This window comes from Lithobates pipiens, unplaced genomic scaffold (genome assembly GCF_037356315.1).
Source record: "Lithobates pipiens isolate NorthernLeopardFrog02 unplaced genomic scaffold, aLitPip1_a1.2 Scaffold_22, whole genome shotgun sequence".
NCBI lineage: Eukaryota > Metazoa > Chordata > Amphibia > Anura > Ranidae > Lithobates > Lithobates pipiens.
Window position 1 is genome coordinate 5,496,077 of NW_027507784.1, and position 19,853 is coordinate 5,515,929.

General features: G+C 42.4%; 1 protein-coding gene across 2 annotated transcripts in view; it reads left to right on the forward strand.

The window, feature by feature from the left end:
• Positions 1-19,853, forward strand: part of LOC144000334 (uromodulin-like) — a 205,319-nt gene that overhangs the window by 168,198 nt on the left and 17,268 nt on the right. The window contains exons 4-8 of one of the 2 annotated variants that reach the window (XM_077494078.1): positions 5,171-5,373; positions 7,652-7,812; positions 9,362-9,604; positions 16,949-17,111; positions 18,770-18,863. The exons of the other annotated variant lie outside the window; for it this stretch is intronic. Coding sequence (XP_077350204.1) covers positions 5,171-5,373; positions 7,652-7,812; positions 9,362-9,604; positions 16,949-17,111; positions 18,770-18,863 — 864 coding nt within the window. The remainder of the gene's footprint in view (positions 1-5,170; positions 5,374-7,651; positions 7,813-9,361; positions 9,605-16,948; positions 17,112-18,769; positions 18,864-19,853) is intronic. 2 annotated transcript variants of the gene reach the window in all.

The following is a 19,853-nucleotide window of genomic DNA, read 5'->3' on the forward strand; positions in this document are numbered from 1 at the left end:
TGGGGACCTGAAGAAGGAGGCCACGCCTCTGAAACATGTTGTCTTGGCAAAATGCTCTGTTTAGCTAGGAGGAGTTCCTTCGCTCACTTGGTCCTTCCTTCATGGCCGCGAGTGACATCACGCAGCTCCGGCTGGACCGTGCGCATGTTGTGCAGCAAACGCAGCCTGACACAACGAGGAAGCCGGATTTTGCAATAACATCCCCCATTCGTATCACTCGCTTTTGGGAGCCAACCCATTTATACAGGCCAGGAAAGGAGACATCTACCTTGCTGTACATGCGACAATCAGTTCCATGTTTGTGGACTTGGCATTTTTAACATTAAACAGTATCACACTAGGGCAGTCGTGCGCTCTCTCTTTTCTTTGTATATTTCAGACTAAGTCCGCCACCCAGTGGATTTTTGGGAGAGTTGCAGCACCTAGAGCAAAGAGAACTTTCCCTACAGACTGTTGCAATTTGTGTGTTGCTTATGAGGGACAGCGCTGGTTTGGTTCTCTTGTGTGTTTTGGACCTGGTGGTTCTGGAAGTGGTTTAATGAAGGGTGATTATGGATGCAACATACAGGCTCCTGAACAAAAATAAATCCTGAAAATTACAGTATTCTCTTTTTCATAAAGGTGAATTTATTCTTTAAAACGTTACACATTCTAATCTAAGTTGGTGGATGTCAGGAAATCTAATTCTGTGCAATTATCAAATTTTATACTGAGCCCACCAAACGCAAAATAACCATTTTTTTTTTAGAGAATCTGGATTCCAGTATGGGGACCACATTGTATACTGTTTAAATATACACAGGCTGAAAAAAAAAAAATCTGTGTTTTTTTACTTTTTTTGTAAAAAAGAGCAATAACTTCAGTAAAACAAAGCAAATCCCCCACCCCCATTACATCAGTTTCCCTAATAGAGTAGCCACCTTACACATGGGTCCTGATCAGAGCCATTTTTAGATCAACTCCATCCAAGCTTTCCTTACATCAACATCTCCATCCGAGCTTTCCTTACATCAGCATCTCCATCCGAGCTTTCCTTACATCAACATCTCCATCCGAGCTTTCCTTACATCAACATCTCCATCAGAGCTTTCCTTACATCAACATCTCCATCCGAGCTTTCCTTATATCAATATCTCCATCCGAGCTTTCCTTACATCAACATCTCCATCCGAGCTTTCCCTACATCAACATCTCCATCCGAGCTTTCCTTACATCAACATCTTCATCCGAGCTTTCCCTACATCAACATCTCCATCCGAGCTTTCCTTACATCAGCATCTCCATCCGAGCTTTCCTTACATCAACATCTCCATCCGAGCTTTCCTTACATCAACATCTCCATCAGAGCTTTCCCTACATCAACATCTCCATCCGAGCTTTCCTTACATCAATATCTCCATCCGAGCTTTCCTTACATCAACATCTCCATCCGAGCTTTCCTTACATCAATATCTCCATCCGAGCTTTCCTTACATCAACATCTCCATCCGAGCTTTCCCTACATCAACATCTCCGTCCGAGCTTTCCTTATATCAACATCTCCATCCGAGCTTTCCCTACATCAACATCTCCATCCGAGCTTTACTTACATCAACATCTCCATCCGAGCTTTCCCTACATCAAAATCTCCATCCAAGCTTTACTTACATCAGCATCTCCATCAGAGCTTTCCTTACATCAACATCTTCATCCGTGCTTTCCTTACATCAACATCTCCATCCGAGCTTTCCCTATATCAACATCTCCATCCGAGCTTTCCTTACATTAACATCTCCATCCGAGCTTTCCTTATATCAACATCTCCATCCGAGCTTTCCCTACATTAACATCTCCATCCGAGCTTTCCTTACATCAACATCTCCATCCGAGCTTTCCTTATATCAACATCTCCATCCGAGCTTTCCCTACATCAACATCTCCATCCGAGCTTTACTTACATCAACATCTCCATCCGAGCTTTCCCTACATCAAAATCTCCATCCAAGCTTTACTTACATCAGCATCTCCATCAGAGCTTTCCTTACATCAACATCTTCATCCGTGCTTTCCTTACATCAACATCTCCATCCGAGCTTTCCCTATATCAACATCTCCATCCGAGCTTTCCTTACATCAACATCTCCATCCGAGCTTTCCTTACATTAACATCTCCATCCGAGCTTTCCTTACATCAGCATCTCCATCCGAGCTTTCCTCACATCAACATCTCCATCAGAGCTTTCCCTACATCAAAATCTCCATCCGAGCTTTCCTTACATCAACATCTCCATCCGAGCTTTCCCTACATCAACATCTCCATCCGAGCTTTCCCTACATCAACATCTCCATCAGAGCTTTCCCTACATCAAAATCTCCATCCGAGCTTTCCTTACATCAGCATCTCCATCCGAGCTTTCCTTACATCAACATCTCCATCAGAGCTTTCCCTACATCAAAATCTCCATCCGAGCTTTCCTTACATCAACATCTCCATCAGAGCTTTCCCTACATCAAAATCTCCATCCGAGCTTTCCTTACATCAACATCTCCCTCCGAGCTTTCCTTACATCAACATCTCCATCCGAGCTTTCTTTACATCAACATCTCCATCCGAGCTTTCCTTACATCAACATCTCCATCAGAGCTTTCCCTACATCAAAATCTCCATCCGAGCTTTCTTTATATCAACATCTCCATCCGAGCTTTCCTTACATCAACATCTCCATCCGAGCTTTCCCTACATCAACATCTCCATCTGAGCTTTCCTTACATCAACATCTCCATCCGAGCTTTTCTTGCATCAGCATCTCCATCAGAGCTTTCCTTACATCAACATCTCCATCCGAGCTTTCCTTGCATCAGCATCTCCATCAGAGCTTTCCTTACATCAGCATCTCCATCCGAGCTTTCCTTACATCAGCATCTCCATCCGAGCTTTTCTTACATCAACATCTCCATCCGAGCTTTCCTTACATCAACATCTCCATCCGAGCGTTCCTTGCATCAGCCTCTCCATCAGAGCTTTCCCTACATCAACATCTCCATCTGAGCTTTCCCTACATCAACATCTCCATCCCAGCTTTCCCTATATCAACATCTCCATCCGAGCTTTTCCTATATCAACATCTCCATCCGAGCTTTCCTTACATCAGCATCTCCATCAGAGCTTTCCCTACATCAAAATCTCCATCCGAGCTTTCCTTACATCAACATCTCCCTCCGAGCTTTCCTTACATCAACATCTCCATCCGAGCTTTCTTTACATCAACATCTCCATCCGAGCTTTCCTTACATCAACATCTCCATCAGAGCTTTCCCTACATCAAAATCTCCATCCGAGCTTTCCTTACATCAACATCTCCATCCGAGCGTTCCCTACATCAACATCTCCATCTGAGCTTTCCTTACATCAACATCTCCATCCGAGCTTTCCTTACATCAACATCTCCATCCGAGCTTTTCTTGCATCAGCATCTCCATCAGAGCTTTCCTTACATCAACATCTCCATCCGAGCTTTCCTTGCATCAGCATCTCCATCCGAGCTTTCCTTACATCAGCATCTCCATCCGAGCTTTCCTTACATCAGCATCTCCATCCGAGCTTTCCTTACATCAACATCTCCATCCGAGCTTTCCCTACATCAAAATCTCCATCAGAGCTTTCTTTACATCAACATCTCCATCCGAGCTTTCCTTGCATCAGCATCTCCATCCGAGCTTTCCTTACATCAGCATCTCCATCCGAGCTTTCCCTACATCAACATCTCCATCAGAGCTTTCCTTACATCAGCATCTCCATCCGAGCTTTCCCTACATCAACATCTCCATCAGAGCTTTCATTACATCAACATCTCCATCCAAGCTTTCCTTACATCAACATCTCCATCCGGGCTTTCCTTACATCAGCATCTCCATCAGAGCTTTCCTTACATCAACATCTCCATCAGAGCTTTCCTTACATCAGCATCTCCATCCGAGCTTTCCTTACATCAACATCTCCATCCGAGCTTTCCTTACATCAACATCTCCATCCGAGCTTAACTTACATCAGGATCCCCAATAGAGCTTTCCTTACATCAAGATCCTCATAAGACCCTTCTTACATCTGAGTCCCCATTAGGTACCCCACCCCTCTTTCTTCAGAGTGCCCATTGGAGCCCTTTTAATATCAGGATCCTCATAAGAACCCCCTTACATTAGAGTCCAACGTAGGAATCCCCCTACATTGGGGTCCCCATCAGAGCCCCCTTTTACATCAGATTCCTTATACATAGTCTACCCTTACCTTGCTCTCAGCATGTCTATTGTCATTGTAGCAGCAGGGTGGGAGGCAGGAGGTGGAGCAGGTATGGATGGAGGAAGTTCTGTCCTCTTGCTGGTCCAAGAAGGTCATCCATTGCTACGATATTGGTAAAAAATACAAATCTGTAAACCTGTGATCCAATCCTGTAGCTGGATAGATTTGGCCTGAAGGTCGTTGTTTGGAGACTCCAGCTCTGGATGCCCAAAAATGCCTGTATATGGATCACATACGACAATAGTTTTCAAAATTGTATTATTATTTTGAACAAAATCTTTCCAATATCTTATCAACTTAGAATATAGGTGAGTGCCCCCAGTCTGGTAATTTTTACAAGTGGCCCAAAGAGCCAAATGGAGGTGTTGATGGGGGTGGGGATTGGCCATATTTAGCGGCGCTTTACCGTCGTTTTAGCGGTGGTCTGCAGGTGCTAGCGGGGTGGTTTTAACCCCCCGCTAGCGGCCAAAAAAGGGTTAAAACTTTCAATGGGTAGGAGTGGTTTAGGAGCGGTGAATACATGGCTCCTTCACCACTCCAAAGATGCGGCTAGCAGGACTTTTTTCACCGTCCTGCTAGCGTACCACTCCAGTGTGAAAGCCGTCCGGCTTTCACACTGGAGTGAAAGGGGCCGGTTTTTTCAGGCGCTACACAGGGGCCTTAAAGTAAATGGAAATCCAACCATTAAAATCTCATCTACTGTAAGCTTTAACGTAATAATCCTAACTCATTGCAAAAGCCGTTTTCAGTCTTTCCAGCTCCTCCTACATTACCCAAAAGCCCCTTCTCTATTTAATTCCACTATCCTGGAAATCCTTCATGTTGGCTGCCATTTTAGGAATATGTGACGGGGCCCCTGAAAGTTAATGAGATATATTCTTGTTCCATTGAAAGCTTTGTCACAGGTTGTTCCTGAGAAGACCTGCGGATCGTTTGAGATGACCGCCGCCTTCCATAAGTGTCAGTTTAATGACCTGAGCATTTACTTCAACAAGAGTCATGTGAAGGATACCGCCTGCTATAACTTCCAGGATGACCCCGTCACAAATACCTTCACAATCCTGGCTCCTCTAAAAGTCGGAAGTTGTGGAGTCCAGGTAAGTGTTCTCTAATAATTTTCCAGTCATTTTAAAAACAACATGGACACAATTCGTGATGAGATATCCAGTGTCCATGTTTCTCCTCCATCCAACACACCAGGTCCAACACCACACTCAATACTTTCCTCTTTCAGCCCTGTTGCCATTCAGGAAGTTGACAAACTCCTTTCCGAGGCCCACCTCACCACCTCTCCCCTGGACTCTGTCCCCTCACAATTACTACGACCACACTTCCTGCTCAATCCTAAAATCTCTAACCCAGTGGTCATCAACTCCTGTCCTCAGGGCCCGCTAACAGGCCAGGTTTTCAAGATAACTGAAATACATCACAAGTGATATCATTTGCCGCTCAGTGATTGCCGTATTCTAGTCTGCATCTCCCCCCAAGGTAATACATAAAACCTGGCCTGTTAGTGGGCCCTTAGGACAGGGTTGATGACCACCGCTCTAACCCACATCTTCAACCTCTCCATCCCCTCCAGCACCTTTCCCTCTCCAATCAATCATGAACTGGTTACCCCCATACTTAAAAAACCCTCACTGAACCCCACTTGTTTGAATATCCTAAAGGGGTTGTAAAGACAGAAGGTGCATTCTATGCATTAAGATAAAAAGCAGCCTCCCCCCCCCCCCCCAGCAACCCCTAATATTTACCTGGGCCCCATCTCTATCTAGTGATGTCCACGAATGCCTCAGCCAATCAGGGACACTTCTCTTGATTGGCTGAGAGACAATAGCAGCTCCATTGGCTCCCATGGCTGTCAAAGTCAGTCAGCCAATCAGGGAAAAAAAAGAGGGTGGGGCCAGGGCGGGCTCCATGTCTCCATGGATACATGGATCTCTGACTTTGGCTTGGGTGCCCCCATAGAAAGCTGCTGGCTGAGGGGACATGAGGGAGGGGCCAGGAGCAGCAAAGAGGGACCCGGGAAGAGGAGGATCCAGGCTGCTCTGTGCAAAACCAACTGCACAGAGGAGGTAAGTATACCATGTCTGTTATTTAAAAACAAAACAAAACAAAACAAAAAAACTTTACAATCACTTTAAGACCCATCTCCCTGCTCCTATTTGCCTCCAAGGTTCCTGAATGCCTTGTCTACAACCCTATGAGTTGCTACCTCACTGACAACAATCTTCTCTACAGGTTCCCTACAGTTTGGCTTCCACCCACAATATTCCACTGAAAGCGGCCCTACTGAAACTCACCAACGACCGACTAACTGCTAAAACCAATGGCCACCATGAGCAACCTTGGTGCCTGTTCATTCTCTAAACCATATATTATTTTTCTTTGCTTTATACTTTCTTAAGGTCTTGCCCTCTTCTCCCTACCTCTCCAAGTTCTCATTGCTTGGGTATTTGTCCTTTTTATTTCTGAAAGTAAACAATTTCTTAACAATAGAACCGGTATTCCACTTTCTTCTTGCTGCTATGATCTCTTTATCCAGGAAGTTGGACCCAAGACAGATATCTTTGCTATTATTACCATGATCTATGCACTTGTCAACTTCTTGTTTGATTTATCTGTTCATACTTCAATGACGTTAATTCTGATGCAATGTCCTTTTTCTTTAATCATATCTGGTTATTGCATATAAAAATTATTGAAAGAAAACCAATGGCCATTACGCCATACTCGTACTCTTAGCCCTTGTACACACGGTCGGAGATTCCGACAACCAAATCGTCGGAGTAATTCCGGGAAGAGGTCTAGGAATTTGATCTGAGCATGCGTGGCACCTTGTCTGTCGGAGTAGGCTACACATGATCGGAGTATGTCCGATCGGAGAATTTTGTCGGAAAATTTTACCGGCAAGTTGGAAGATTTGGTCAGTCTGATGCAGACCACACACAGTTGGAATATCCAACAAAACGGTCCGATAGGAAACATTCGGACGGAATCTCCGACCGTGTGTACAAGGGCTTAGACCTTTCCACTTCTGGGTCTCTTTCCCGCGATTGCAGGTGGCCGGCGGACATCGAGCCTGCCGGACCCACGGGCGAGCGCCGGCAAAATCCAGCGCACGAACCGACGTACCAGTATGTCTTTTCGCGCAGCCGTGCCAACTTATCGCAGTATAACTGCGGCGGCTGGTCGGCAACTTGTTAAAAAAAGGAATTCCCGTGGCTCTATCCCATAGTTGAAGTTCCATTGCATTTGTGTGGCCTTTGTGTGCCAGTTAGTGTGTGTGTGTGTGTGTGTGTGTGATGGGAGAGGAGGGACTAGATGCATCTAATAACATTTTGTAATTATTTTTTCTCATTTGTTTCTATTAAGGAAACAAACAACACCCATATCACCTATAAGACTGTTATCACTATTAATGTGGACACCTTTGGAACCACCCCAGGTGGCAAAACCCTGACTGCAACCCTGCAGTGTTCCTACAAGTTGGATATGATAGCCAGTCTGAATACGGTTCCCGATCCTATCTTCAGGTAAAAAAAAAAAAAAAAAATTTGTGAGTCTAAGGATAATGGAAAATGCCTAAGGCCGCGTACACACGGGCGGACTATCCGTCCAACTAAGTCCGTCAGACAATCCGACAGACAGTCCGTCCTACTTTTGAATGAACGGACTTGACCACACACGACGAACAGACAGTCCGCTGAAAGCTTGCGTGATGACGTGTACGGCACGTACGACGGGACTAGAAATTCGACGTCCAATACACTGCAATGCAACCTTCAGCCGTGTAAATCCTTTCTGAGCATGCGCCATACTTAGTCAGTTGAACTAGCCTACTCACGAGCGTACTGTCTACTGAAACCAAGTTTGGACGGACAATATTACGGAAATTCCGAAAGACTTAGTCCGCCAGACTGTCCGCTGAAAAAGTCAGCTGAAGCCCACACATGAGCGGATTGTCCTCTGAAACACGTTTCAGCGGACCAAGTCCGTCAGACAGTCCGCCCGTGTGTACGCGGCCTAACGGTGGCCTGCTTAGTAATTTGGCTTCTGGCTGGATTCACATTAGGAGGCCACTCCATCAAATCTGACCGACCCAACCAAGATTTTCATAGATGGTTATCCAGGGCAAGAGGAGACACAAGAATGAATGCGCCGCAGCAGAAAAATACATATAGGGGGGTCTATTTCCAAATATTGTATATTTTATAGCCATTCCTCCATAAAGTCTTCATGTGTATTCATTGTGTGCAAATTGGGCAAAGACAACTGATCCTTAGGCCGCGTACACACGCGCGGACTGTTCGCCCAACTTTGTCCGTCCAACAGTTTCGGCAAACAGTCCGCTCAAACTTAGCATGGACGGACATGGCCACACACGACGGACGAACAGTTTGCTGAAACCGTGCGCGATGACGTGAACGGCACGTACGACGGGACGAAAAATACGACGTCCTATACACTGCATTATAGCTTTCGGCGTGAAAATCCTTTCTGAGCATGCGCGCAACTTTGTTTGACGAACAAGCCTACACACGGGCGGACTGTTCGCTGAAACAAGGTTTCAGCGGACAGTTTTTCGGAAATTCCGAAAAACCTTGTCCGTCCAACTGTCCGCTGAAACTGTCCGCTGAAAGCCCACACACGAGCGGACTGTCCGCCCAAACACTGTTCAGCGGACAAAGTTGGGCGAACAGTCCGCCCGTGTGTACGCGGCCTTAGGCTATTTTATCTTCTGAACCAAAGTTCTTTTATGATGGACAGTAGTACAATACAGCGCTATGTGGCCACTAGATGAAGTTGAGGGTCACAGAACATATATACATCCTTCTGGATAATCCTGAAATAATCCTCTGGAGTCTTAATGAAAATTATGGATGTCTTTTTCCCCCCGAATCTCACTGTGGAAGGGCCAATCCTGTCTCGTATGGTATGATCTGTATGTAGGCCTCGGGTCATCTACCCTACAGTTGTGCAGACAATGTTTCTATGCGTTCCAATCTTTACTAATTTATCCTTTAACTGTCATTTAAATTACTAGTATTATATTTAATTTATTTTTTTCTCTTTGAAATGCAGCTTTATATCTATCACAGTTGCGGGGAAGGGACAGTTCAAGGTCTACATGGCTTTGTATAAAAATAGCAACTACACAACTCCGTACACGGGATCAGAAGTCACCCTGTCCACGAAGGAATTCTTGTATGGCGGAGTCTTCTTTCCGGGGGGCACATCAAATCTTGTTCTGGTGATGAAGAACTGCTACGCCACTCCATCGAATGACGCCAATGACTCCAAAAAATATTACTTCATCCAAAACAGGTACTTTTGGAAGCAAGAAGATCCCGCTAATGATCTCTACATCCGGTGTGCAGAAAAAAATAAATGGAAATTTACGAATTCGAAAAAATTAAAATTCGTAAATTTGAAAAAAAAAAAAAAGTTAATTTGGACATTCGAAAAAAAAAGAAAATTCTGAAAATTGTAAAATCCAAAAAAGAAAAAAAAAAAGAATAATTCAGTAATTTGGAAATTTGAAAAAAAAATGAAAATTTCAATATAATAACTAACTAATAACTTAACTATTAACTATTAAATTATAGATATTGGAATCTCCTTTCAAATTTGGCTGTTAGTGAATATAACAAATACGAATTTATCTGAAGTTGCGAATGCCCCATCATAACAAATGGAACAGAACAAATGAATAATAATAAAATGTGTTTATTATTATTATTATTTGAATTTATTATTATTAATTCATTACATTCGTTTAAATGTGGTATTCATAATTTTGTGTAATTGGTAGCGTCAAATAAATTTGTATTTGTTAAAGTCACTAACAGAAAATTTGAAAGGACATTCCAATACCTAGAATAGTTCATTTTGGGGGTTTCGAATTTCTGTTTTTTTTTTTTCGAATTTCTCATTTTTGAATTTCCCATTTTTTTTTTAATTTCCCAATTTTTTTTTAATTTCCCAATTTTTTTTTGAAATTTGGAAATTTCTAAAAATGAAAGAAAGTTTGCTAAATAGGTTTTCATTTCCTGATTAACAAACAAATTCAGAAAAAAAAAAAAAAATGTCTATTGTACATCTTAATATTACACTGTTTTGTTCTTTTATTTGATTTGCAGAGTCTGGCTTTTCTCTGAGAACGGCTGCCACCATAAATTTTACATATAATAAATTCAAAAAAAGAGAAAACATAAATTAATTTCACAAAATACATTTCTTTGTACATAATTCATACAAGTAATCGACATATATAGTGTTTAAAGGACATGAGTGAGGTTCAAAGAAATGATGGAAATATGCTCACCCCCATTTTACCGACCCATTCGTACCCCAGGAAAAGTTATATGACTACCAGATGGATAGAGGAATGCAGGGCAACAAGTACAGCAGCCAGGCAATATAGCTGGAGAGGGCATAGACGGCGGCTAATTGGGACAGAAAAATTGTATCATATCAGCATACTATTTATAAATAAGAGCTATGTTGTTATTATATTTTATACTATAGTCAATATATAGGAGTAATCTGTAGCCTTTTTAAAAAAAAGAGAATTATATTTTAATATAACAATCATTTCAAGATTTTTGCATTTTTAATTTAATGAATATTTTATACTAGTGGGGCCCAATTACTATTTATTTAAATACATCCACTTACATTTACTGACGATAAAGTAGAATTTCCTTAATATATTTTATTTCCCAGATATTATATTATATCCACCAAAGTGCATAAGGAATTCTCCTTCAGGTTAAGACAAGCCCAGAGTGATAGCACACTCACATGGGCTCTGCAACCTGTTTACACGATATCTAAGAAAGAAAAATACATTTACCATTAATTGAAGTGTGGATAAAGAAAGAGAGTCATTCTCAGCAATCAAATGTTAAAACTACTAACCAGTCAGCAAGCGTGGACTTCCTCCTAGCGCGGCTCCCCCACAATAGAGCCGAATGTTTTGTGTCCCAATAAATATACCGCCGTCCATCGAGCCGGCGTCTGACGTCACCGGCTCGATGCGGACGTAAACAGCGGCAGTGCGCCTGCACGAGAGAGCCATTAGGGGAATCTGGAGACTACATTTCCCACAAGGCCTCGGTGCAAACACCGGTGTTCAGGGAAACGTACAGGAGGGGGCAGCCAGAGCGCAGCTAAAGCAACGCTCTGGCTAGCACCCTCATATTGCTCCAAGAGTGTGTGTTTCCCTATCTCGCACGCAGGGATCACCGCTAACCAATGGGCAGCCCGCTCAATCAGATATAATCCGATCCAGCAAAGGTGCCCTCGGGCGTCCATATGCTCCTCTCCAATGCCAAAGTGCCAAAAGCTGCCGACCAGGAGTCATGCATCATAATTACATGCGATATTCGAACAAATCATAAATCGCATGCCAGACCACACGTGGGGAATGGAAAAGATTTATAAATAAAAACCAATGGGGGATAAAAAATAAAATAGATAAGGGGGGCAGAAAAGTATATGTATATATACCCCAATATATCAATCGGTACAATCGCGATAAAGGACCAAATCAATCGCGAAATCCATATATATATTTAATTGAAGGCCCCATTTCGTGTCCCAAAAACAGAATTCACAATCTACTTTGAATATCAATAATATGAAGTATCACAGATAAGTATTAATATATTTGACATATCAAAATGATATACAACCATATAAACAATAATTAATTAAAAACAGGACGAGACAAAACAAGACTAAACAAGGGAAAAACACAGCAAATATCATCCCCCCAACCCACCCCCCAAAAAATCAAAAACCCCAGATCAAAGGTCCTCAAAGAAATGATCGATAACTCAAATTTTCATTAAACCCAGGAAATATTATTGCTTTTAAATTATATATCCATCTTGCTTCTATTTGTAAGAGTTTTTTGTCAACACTCCCCCCTCGTGTAGCACCGATTTTTTTAGGGAAGGAATCACCCCCAAATGTAATGAAATAAAGGATACTCCGAATAAATTAGAAACAACTACTTGTTCGGAACTGTCCATTATTAATTTGTCCTCCTATGTACTAACTGAATATGAAAAAGAAGTTCTGAAATTTGGCCTTACATTCTGCCCTAACAAAAATATTGATATATTTGAATTAATAAAGGACGTACATTTATTTTCTCGCAAATTACTTTATAAAACTATGTTTGACAAAAGTGAGACTGTATCCACTCGGAATGTACATGAGGATAAATTGGAGGATAGCATAATTGAGTACCAAGCGATTCAAGATTTGATGGACCTTTGGGAGGAAGGACAGACCTTCTCGGACGACCCGGGAATGCTTGAGCCCGTTGGTCTGACGATTGAGGGTCTGTCGTTCCCCCCTCCACAATCTTTTAAACCCAAATCGAACAATTTTCCTCAACTAAATATTAATCCAAACATTTGGGCATTTACCCAACAAGTTTGCCGAAAAATAGAAAATAGTTCATTTGGGTCTGTTGAAAATTCCAATCTTAATGAACATCAATTGCAGGCATTACACTCTTTACAATCTAATTCCAACTTGATAATTAAACCAGCGGATAAAGGAGGTAATCTGGTTGTCATGGACAAAGAGCAATATGTTCATATGTGTCTTAAAATTTTAAAAAACAAAGATTGGTATCGCCCTATTTCAATCACGATAATTACCAATTATGAGATGCAATTCCGCAATATCATATTTAAAGCATACAGATCAGGAACTATTGACAAAAATACCTGGGAATTTCTAAATACTAAAGATCCTAAGATACCTACCTTTTATGCGCTCCCGAAGGTTCATAAATCCTTATTAGAACCTCCGGGAAGACCAATAATATCTAGTTGCCAATGTTTAACGGAAAACAGTAGTTCACTAATCGATAACTATCTACGTCCACACGTTACATCATTATTCTCCTATATTAAGGATACGATAGACTTACTTAAAACAATTGAGGGAATGTCTTTACCCCCAGATTGCTGGCTTGTCACGGTCGATGTGGAATGTCTCTACAACGCCATCCCCCATGATAGGGGGGTGGGAGTTGTGCGGACATTCCTCAGCGAAAGAGGCCCTCGAGGTGCTAAATATACGGACTTTGTAGTTGAACTGTTGAACTTTGTGCTTAGACACAATATTTTCCAGTTTGATCAGACCCATTACCTCCAGGTACAGGGGGTTGCGATGGGGACCAAATGTGCCCCATCGTATGCCAACCTGTACCTGGGGGGATGGGAAAAAGAACTATTCTCGCGAGAAGATATGATACCCATGATTGAAAAGGTCCTTGCCTGGTATAGGTATTTGGATGATATCCTTATTTTTTGGTCTGGGACTGAAATTGAATTAAATCAATTTTTCCAACAAATTTTGATTAATGACTATAATCTCTACTTTACTCTTAAATATGATAGAAGGGAGGTTGAATTTTTAGACCTAAAGATTCATGTTGACTCTGAAGGCCTACTGACCTCCTCTATCTTTAGGAAGCCGACGGCTGGAAATACCATTCTACATGCCAAAAGCTCACATCCACCATCCCTGATAAGATCTATACCGTATAGTCAATATCTCAGGCTCAAACGAAATTGCAGTCAGGAATCAGATTATAAATTAGCAGCTAGAGAGCTACATGATAGACTAATAGTACGTGGATATACCCACAAATGCCTGAAAAAAGCATATAATCTAGTCCAGCAAAAAGATAGGAATACCCTTATTTTTACTAAAAAACCTGTGAAAATAACCAAAACTGTAAGATTAATTACTCGACATTCTAATCAAAATAAAAAATTTAGAGATATAATACAGACATTTTGGCCCCTACTATTAGCCGACCCTGTGGTGTAGAAATATGTTAATGAATGTCCTGAGATTACTTACAAACGCGCTCCCTCCTTGAAGGACCGTTTGGTACATAGTCATTATATTGACTGTGATAATGAATCCAAAATAGGGAAATATGGTTCCTACCCATGTGGACATTGTGATATGTGCAGATATATGGCTAGCTGTAGTAGATTTAAATTACCAAATGGAAATTGGCACCAATTGAAATCCTGTGTGAACTGCTCCACACCTGGCATAGTGTATTTGGCGCAGTGCCGGTGTGGAGGATTTTACATAGGCAAAACAAAAAGAGCCTTCGCAATAAGGATGAGAGACCATATAAAACCAATCCTTAATAAAAAAATGACCACAGCAATTGGTAGGCATATAGGCCTACATCATGACTTTAACCCAGACTATATTAGATTCCAGGCTTTAGATCGTGTCCCACTCTCTTCAAGAGGGGGGAGTGTTGACAAAAAACTCTTACAAATAGAAGCAAGATGGATATATAATTTAAAAGCAATAATATTTCCTGGGTTTAATGAAAATTTGAGTTATCGATCATTTCTTTGAGGACCTTTGATCTGGGGTTTTTGATTTTTTGGGGGGTGGGTTGGGGGGATGATATTTGCTGTGTTTTTCCCTTGTTTAGTCTTGTTTTGTCTCGTCCTGTTTTTAATTAATTATTGTTTATATGGTTGTATATCATTTTGATATGTCAAATATATTAATACTTATCTGTGATACTTCATATTATTGATATTCAAAGTAGATTGTGAATTCTGTTTTTGGGACACGAAATGGGGCCTTCAATTAAATATATATATGGATTTCGCGATTGATTTGGTCCTTTATCGCGATTGTACCGATTGATATATTGGGGTATATATACATATACTTTTCTGCCCCCCTTATCTATTTTATTTTTTATCCCCCATTGGTTTTTATTTATAAATCTTTTCCATTCCCCACGTGTGGTCTGGCATGCGATTTATGATTTGTTCGAATATCGCATGTAATTATGATGCATGACTCCTGGTCGGCAGCTTTTGGCACTTTGGCATTGGAGAGGAGCATATGGACGCCCGAGGGCACCTTTGCTGGATCGGATTATATCTGATTGAGCGGGCTGCCCATTGGTTAGCGGTGATCCCTGCGTGCGAGATAGGGAAACACACACTCTTGGAGCAATATGAGGGTGCTAGCCAGAGCGTTGCTTTAGCTGCGCTCTGGCTGCCCCCTCCTGTACGTTTCCCTGAACACCGGTGTTTGCACCGAGGCCTTGTGGGAAATGTAGTCTCCAGATTCCCCTAATGGCTCTCTCGCGCAGGCGCACTGCCGCTGTTTACGTCCGCATCGAGCCGGTGACGTCAGACGCCGGCTCGATGGACGGCGGTATATTTATTGGGACACAAAACATTCGGCTCTATTGTGGGGGAGCCGCGCTAGGAGGAAGTCCACGCTTGCTGACTGGTTAGTAGTTTTAACATTTGATTGCTGAGAATGACTCTCTTTCTTTATCCACACTTCAATTAATGGTAAATGTATTTTTCTTTCTTAGATATCGTGTAAACAGGTTGCAGAGCCCATGTGAGTGTGCTATCACTCTGGGCTTGTCTTAACCTGAAGGAGAATTCCTTATGCACTTTGGTGGATATAATATAATATCTGGGAAATAAAATATATTAAGGAAATTCTACTTTATCGTCAGTAAATGTAAGTGGATGTATTTAAATAAATAGTAATTGGGCCCCACTAGTATAAAATATTCATTAAATTAAAAATGCAAAAATCTTGAAATGATTGTTATATTAAAATATAATTCTCTTTTTTTTAAAAAGGCTACAGATTACTCCTATATATTGACTATAGTATAAAATATAATAACAACATAGCTCTTATTTATAAATAGTATGCTGATATGATACAATTTTTCTGTCCCAATTAGCCGCCGTCTATGCCCTCTCCAGCTATATTGCCTGGCTGCTGTACTTGTTGCCCTGCATTCCTCTATCCATCTGGTAGTCATATAACTTTTCCTGGGGTACGAATGGGTCGGTAAAATGGGGGTGAGCATATTTCCATCATTTCTTTGAACCTCACTCATGTCCTTTAAACACTATATATGTCGATTACTTGTATGAATTATGTACAAAGAAATGTATTTTGTGAAATTAATTTATGTTTTCTCTTTTTTTGAATTTATTATGTTGGTAGTTGGCTTATCCTCTGATGAAGCATTAAGCGAAACATGTCGGGATAAATCAATCGCAACTACCTCAACTTTACCATCTATTGGACCACAAAGTTGTATCTAACCTCAGTATGATTATACAGATCATTGTTCTGCTTTTATGAATTATGTATAAATAAATTTTGTAATTTTTTAATAAGAATACAGTTTTTGACTTATTGCACCGTTAACATCCCACTCCCTTAGGCTTGGTTTACCTTAAAAAACCTTTTTTGATATTTCTAAAAAGGGATGAGGTGTCAATTAATGGGGTACTGATGGAGGTTTGAATCATTTCCTTGTTTGACTCATAAATTTTACATCTTTTTCCCATTGGACTTGTGGACTCGTATTCCCCCTCCCCCTCTCATTACAGTTTAGTCACCTATTGTTGTTTTATTGATCTCATTGTTTTACGCGCCCATTTTTGCTATGGTCAGGGTTTTATAGTGTATGTTTTTTCCTCTGTTTTATTATGCATGTTGCACCGGTTCTTCTACTCCCAGTTCTATGAATAAAGTATTTTAGTACAATGTGTATAAAATTAGTATCTGTAAAATGTCCTTTTATCTCACGCTTACATTTATTTTTAGCTGTAAAAACAAGGCAGATGGAACCATAAATGTTGAAGAGAACGGTGTCTCCGGTAAAGGACGGTTTTCCGTGAAGATGTTCAAGTTTGTTGGAAACTCCAACCGCGTGTTTCTACACTGCGCTGTCAGCCTGTGTGACTCCGGCACTGGATCCTGTGCACCTGTAAGTAGATTTCCCGCTATATAAAGAAAGTTAGAGCAGATAAGAAAGCTGGTCTAGTCCCGGAGTCCATAAATCAGGATACCTGCAACAACGAGGCATACACTCAAAACAATGGCCTCCTCACCAGAGTGATGGCTTTTATTGTCTAATATGAATCAGAAAATACGACCAGTTTGCTAATCACTGAATCTCCTGAATGTAGCCTTACAATGTAAGGAGCCGGGCAAACACGGTCCATGAACTCTACGATTCTCCACATACTGGACAATTCTGCAACTATACGAGGTGGTGGGTTTCGTGACTAGTTTCGTAACACGCCAACACATGCCAGAACAAGACTGCACACACACACAACAGTGGCGGCTGGTGAGATATTTTTTTGGGAGGGCAGCAAACAAACAACACACCCCCCACACTGACAGCCCCCCACCCCCACCCCGGGTGTGGTGGGGCTGTGGTGTCTTCTCCTGGAGTGCGGGCAGCAGCGGCTCCAGTATCTGCTCCTCAAGCTTCCTCCGCCATATGTCTCCTCTTCTGCCAAGTTATAGCACTATTTATCCAATAGGATCGTTAATCGCTTGGCGTCCATGCTATAGCCGAATGACGGCCACAGTGCGGACTGTGAGCCTCCTGAGTCCCCGCTGCACGCTCCCCTCGCAGGGCGCATGCTGTGATCACTGAGTCACTGAGACTCGGGTGATCACAGATCCGAGTAAGGGGCCAGTCCTGGCCCCTTACCAGGTGATCAGCTGATAGGCCAATGACAGCTGATCACGTGTGTAAACAAAAGCTCATTAATCGTTTTTTTTTTCTCCTCACGCTGACAGCATGAGGAGAAGAAAAAGCCGATCACCGGCTTATGTGCAAGGGGCATTGGTCCCGAAGAGGAAAGAGGTGCATCTGCCTCATTAGTGCCAATCAGTACCCCTTGCCAGTGCCACCTGCTAGTGCCCACCAGTGCCACCTATCAATGCCCATGGGTGCCACCTATCAATGCCCACCAGTGGTTACAATCAGTGCCCCAGTGCCACCTAGCAGTGCTGCCTATCAGTGTAACCTACCAGTGCTGATCAGTGTCCAATTACCGGAAGGAAGTTCACTTCTTCCCCCCTCCCTGCAATCTTCTGGAACACGTCACAGGTCCCAGAAGATCACCCAGCCATTCACAGCGCTCACCGCGGCTCTCGCATGCTAAGTGCGCACCCGGCTGTGAAGCCACAGCCAGGCACCCACAGTTAGAATGCCACCCCCACGGAGAGGAGTGGGGCTTGGTAAGCCCCCATTGCTGGACCCTGGAACAGGTAGGTGTCTGATTATTAAACCTCAGAAGATACACTTTTTGTAGCTGCTGACTTTTCAATGGGTGGAACTCTGCTTTAAGTAGTTAGAACAGAAGGTATTTACATATCCTCACTTCCAGCACAAACCAAAGCAAGGAGCTCAGGCTCCGATTATGGGAAGGTGGGGGGGTGCAATGGAAAGCATTGGGCTCCATTCCCTTAATGCATTTTCTTTAAATACAGTATGAGAGGGATAAGATGTGACCACCGATCAGTCAGCTCATCAGCTTACCTTGTGAATACTGTGATGATTTCATCTTATATGGGTGACCCCGCGTCACAAGTCCCTATTTTCTTAATGATCTTCTTTGTTTCTAGGTCTGTGCCGAAGCAGGCAGTCGAAACGAAGGAACTAGAGGATCCCCCAAGAGTTATGATGGTGCTCTGTCAATTGGACCTATTGTGGGATCAGGTAAACTTTGTGATTGGATATACATAAACATAATGTATATATATATATATATCAGGGTGTTTCATTTTCTAAGGGAAAAAAATAAAGTGTACAAGTGATGTAAAAGTTATATATGCTAACCCCTCATTGCACAAGCTACTAACATCCTTTGGGGGTATTTCTGGGTACAAGGTTAACACCTCTAAAACTGAGGCCCTCCCCATACACATTCCTGCCACACAACTTTCTAGATTAAAAGAATCTTATCCCTATAGATGGTGCAGTGATTCACTCAAGTACCTGGGGGTTTTTCTAACCCCTTCTTACTCCCACCTGTTCCGTGCAAACTTTCCTGCCCTGTTTCAGGATATAAATAATTCACTACTGACCTGGTCTAAATACCCTTTATCCCTGCTGGGCAGGATCAACGTCCTTAAAATGTCAGTCTTGCCCAGACTGCTCTACCACTTTGAGACACTGCCAGTCGCCGTTCCGACCCCTCAGCTTAAACTTCTCCGACGACGTTTCCTTAAATTTATTTGGGCTGACAGGTCTCATCGCTTTGCCAGCTCTGTGGTGTTTGCACCCACGGGTCGGGGAGGGTTGGGTGCTCCGGATATTGTGAAATATTATCAAGCTACCCATTTACGAATTATTGCTACCTGGTCCTCTCTTAATGCCACAAGTCGGTGGGCTGCTATTGAAAAGGGGGTCCTGTATCCGGTTCACCCATGCTCCTTGATCTGGGGCGTCCCATCCCTACTGCCCTCTACCCTTAGACGTCAATGTACGGGCCCAATGTCATTTACTTTGGACGTGTGGCAAAAGTGTAACAAAAAGTACTCCCTCTCCTCGGCTTGCCCCCCCCTCGCAAATGTCTTATTTAATCCTACTATCCCTGATGGATTGTCTATGGGTAGGATTTCCCCGTGGCTAGATCCCCCTCTTTTCCAACTTAGACACCTGGTAAACCCTGTCTCCCGTAGACTCCATGCCTTTGAGACCTTGCGA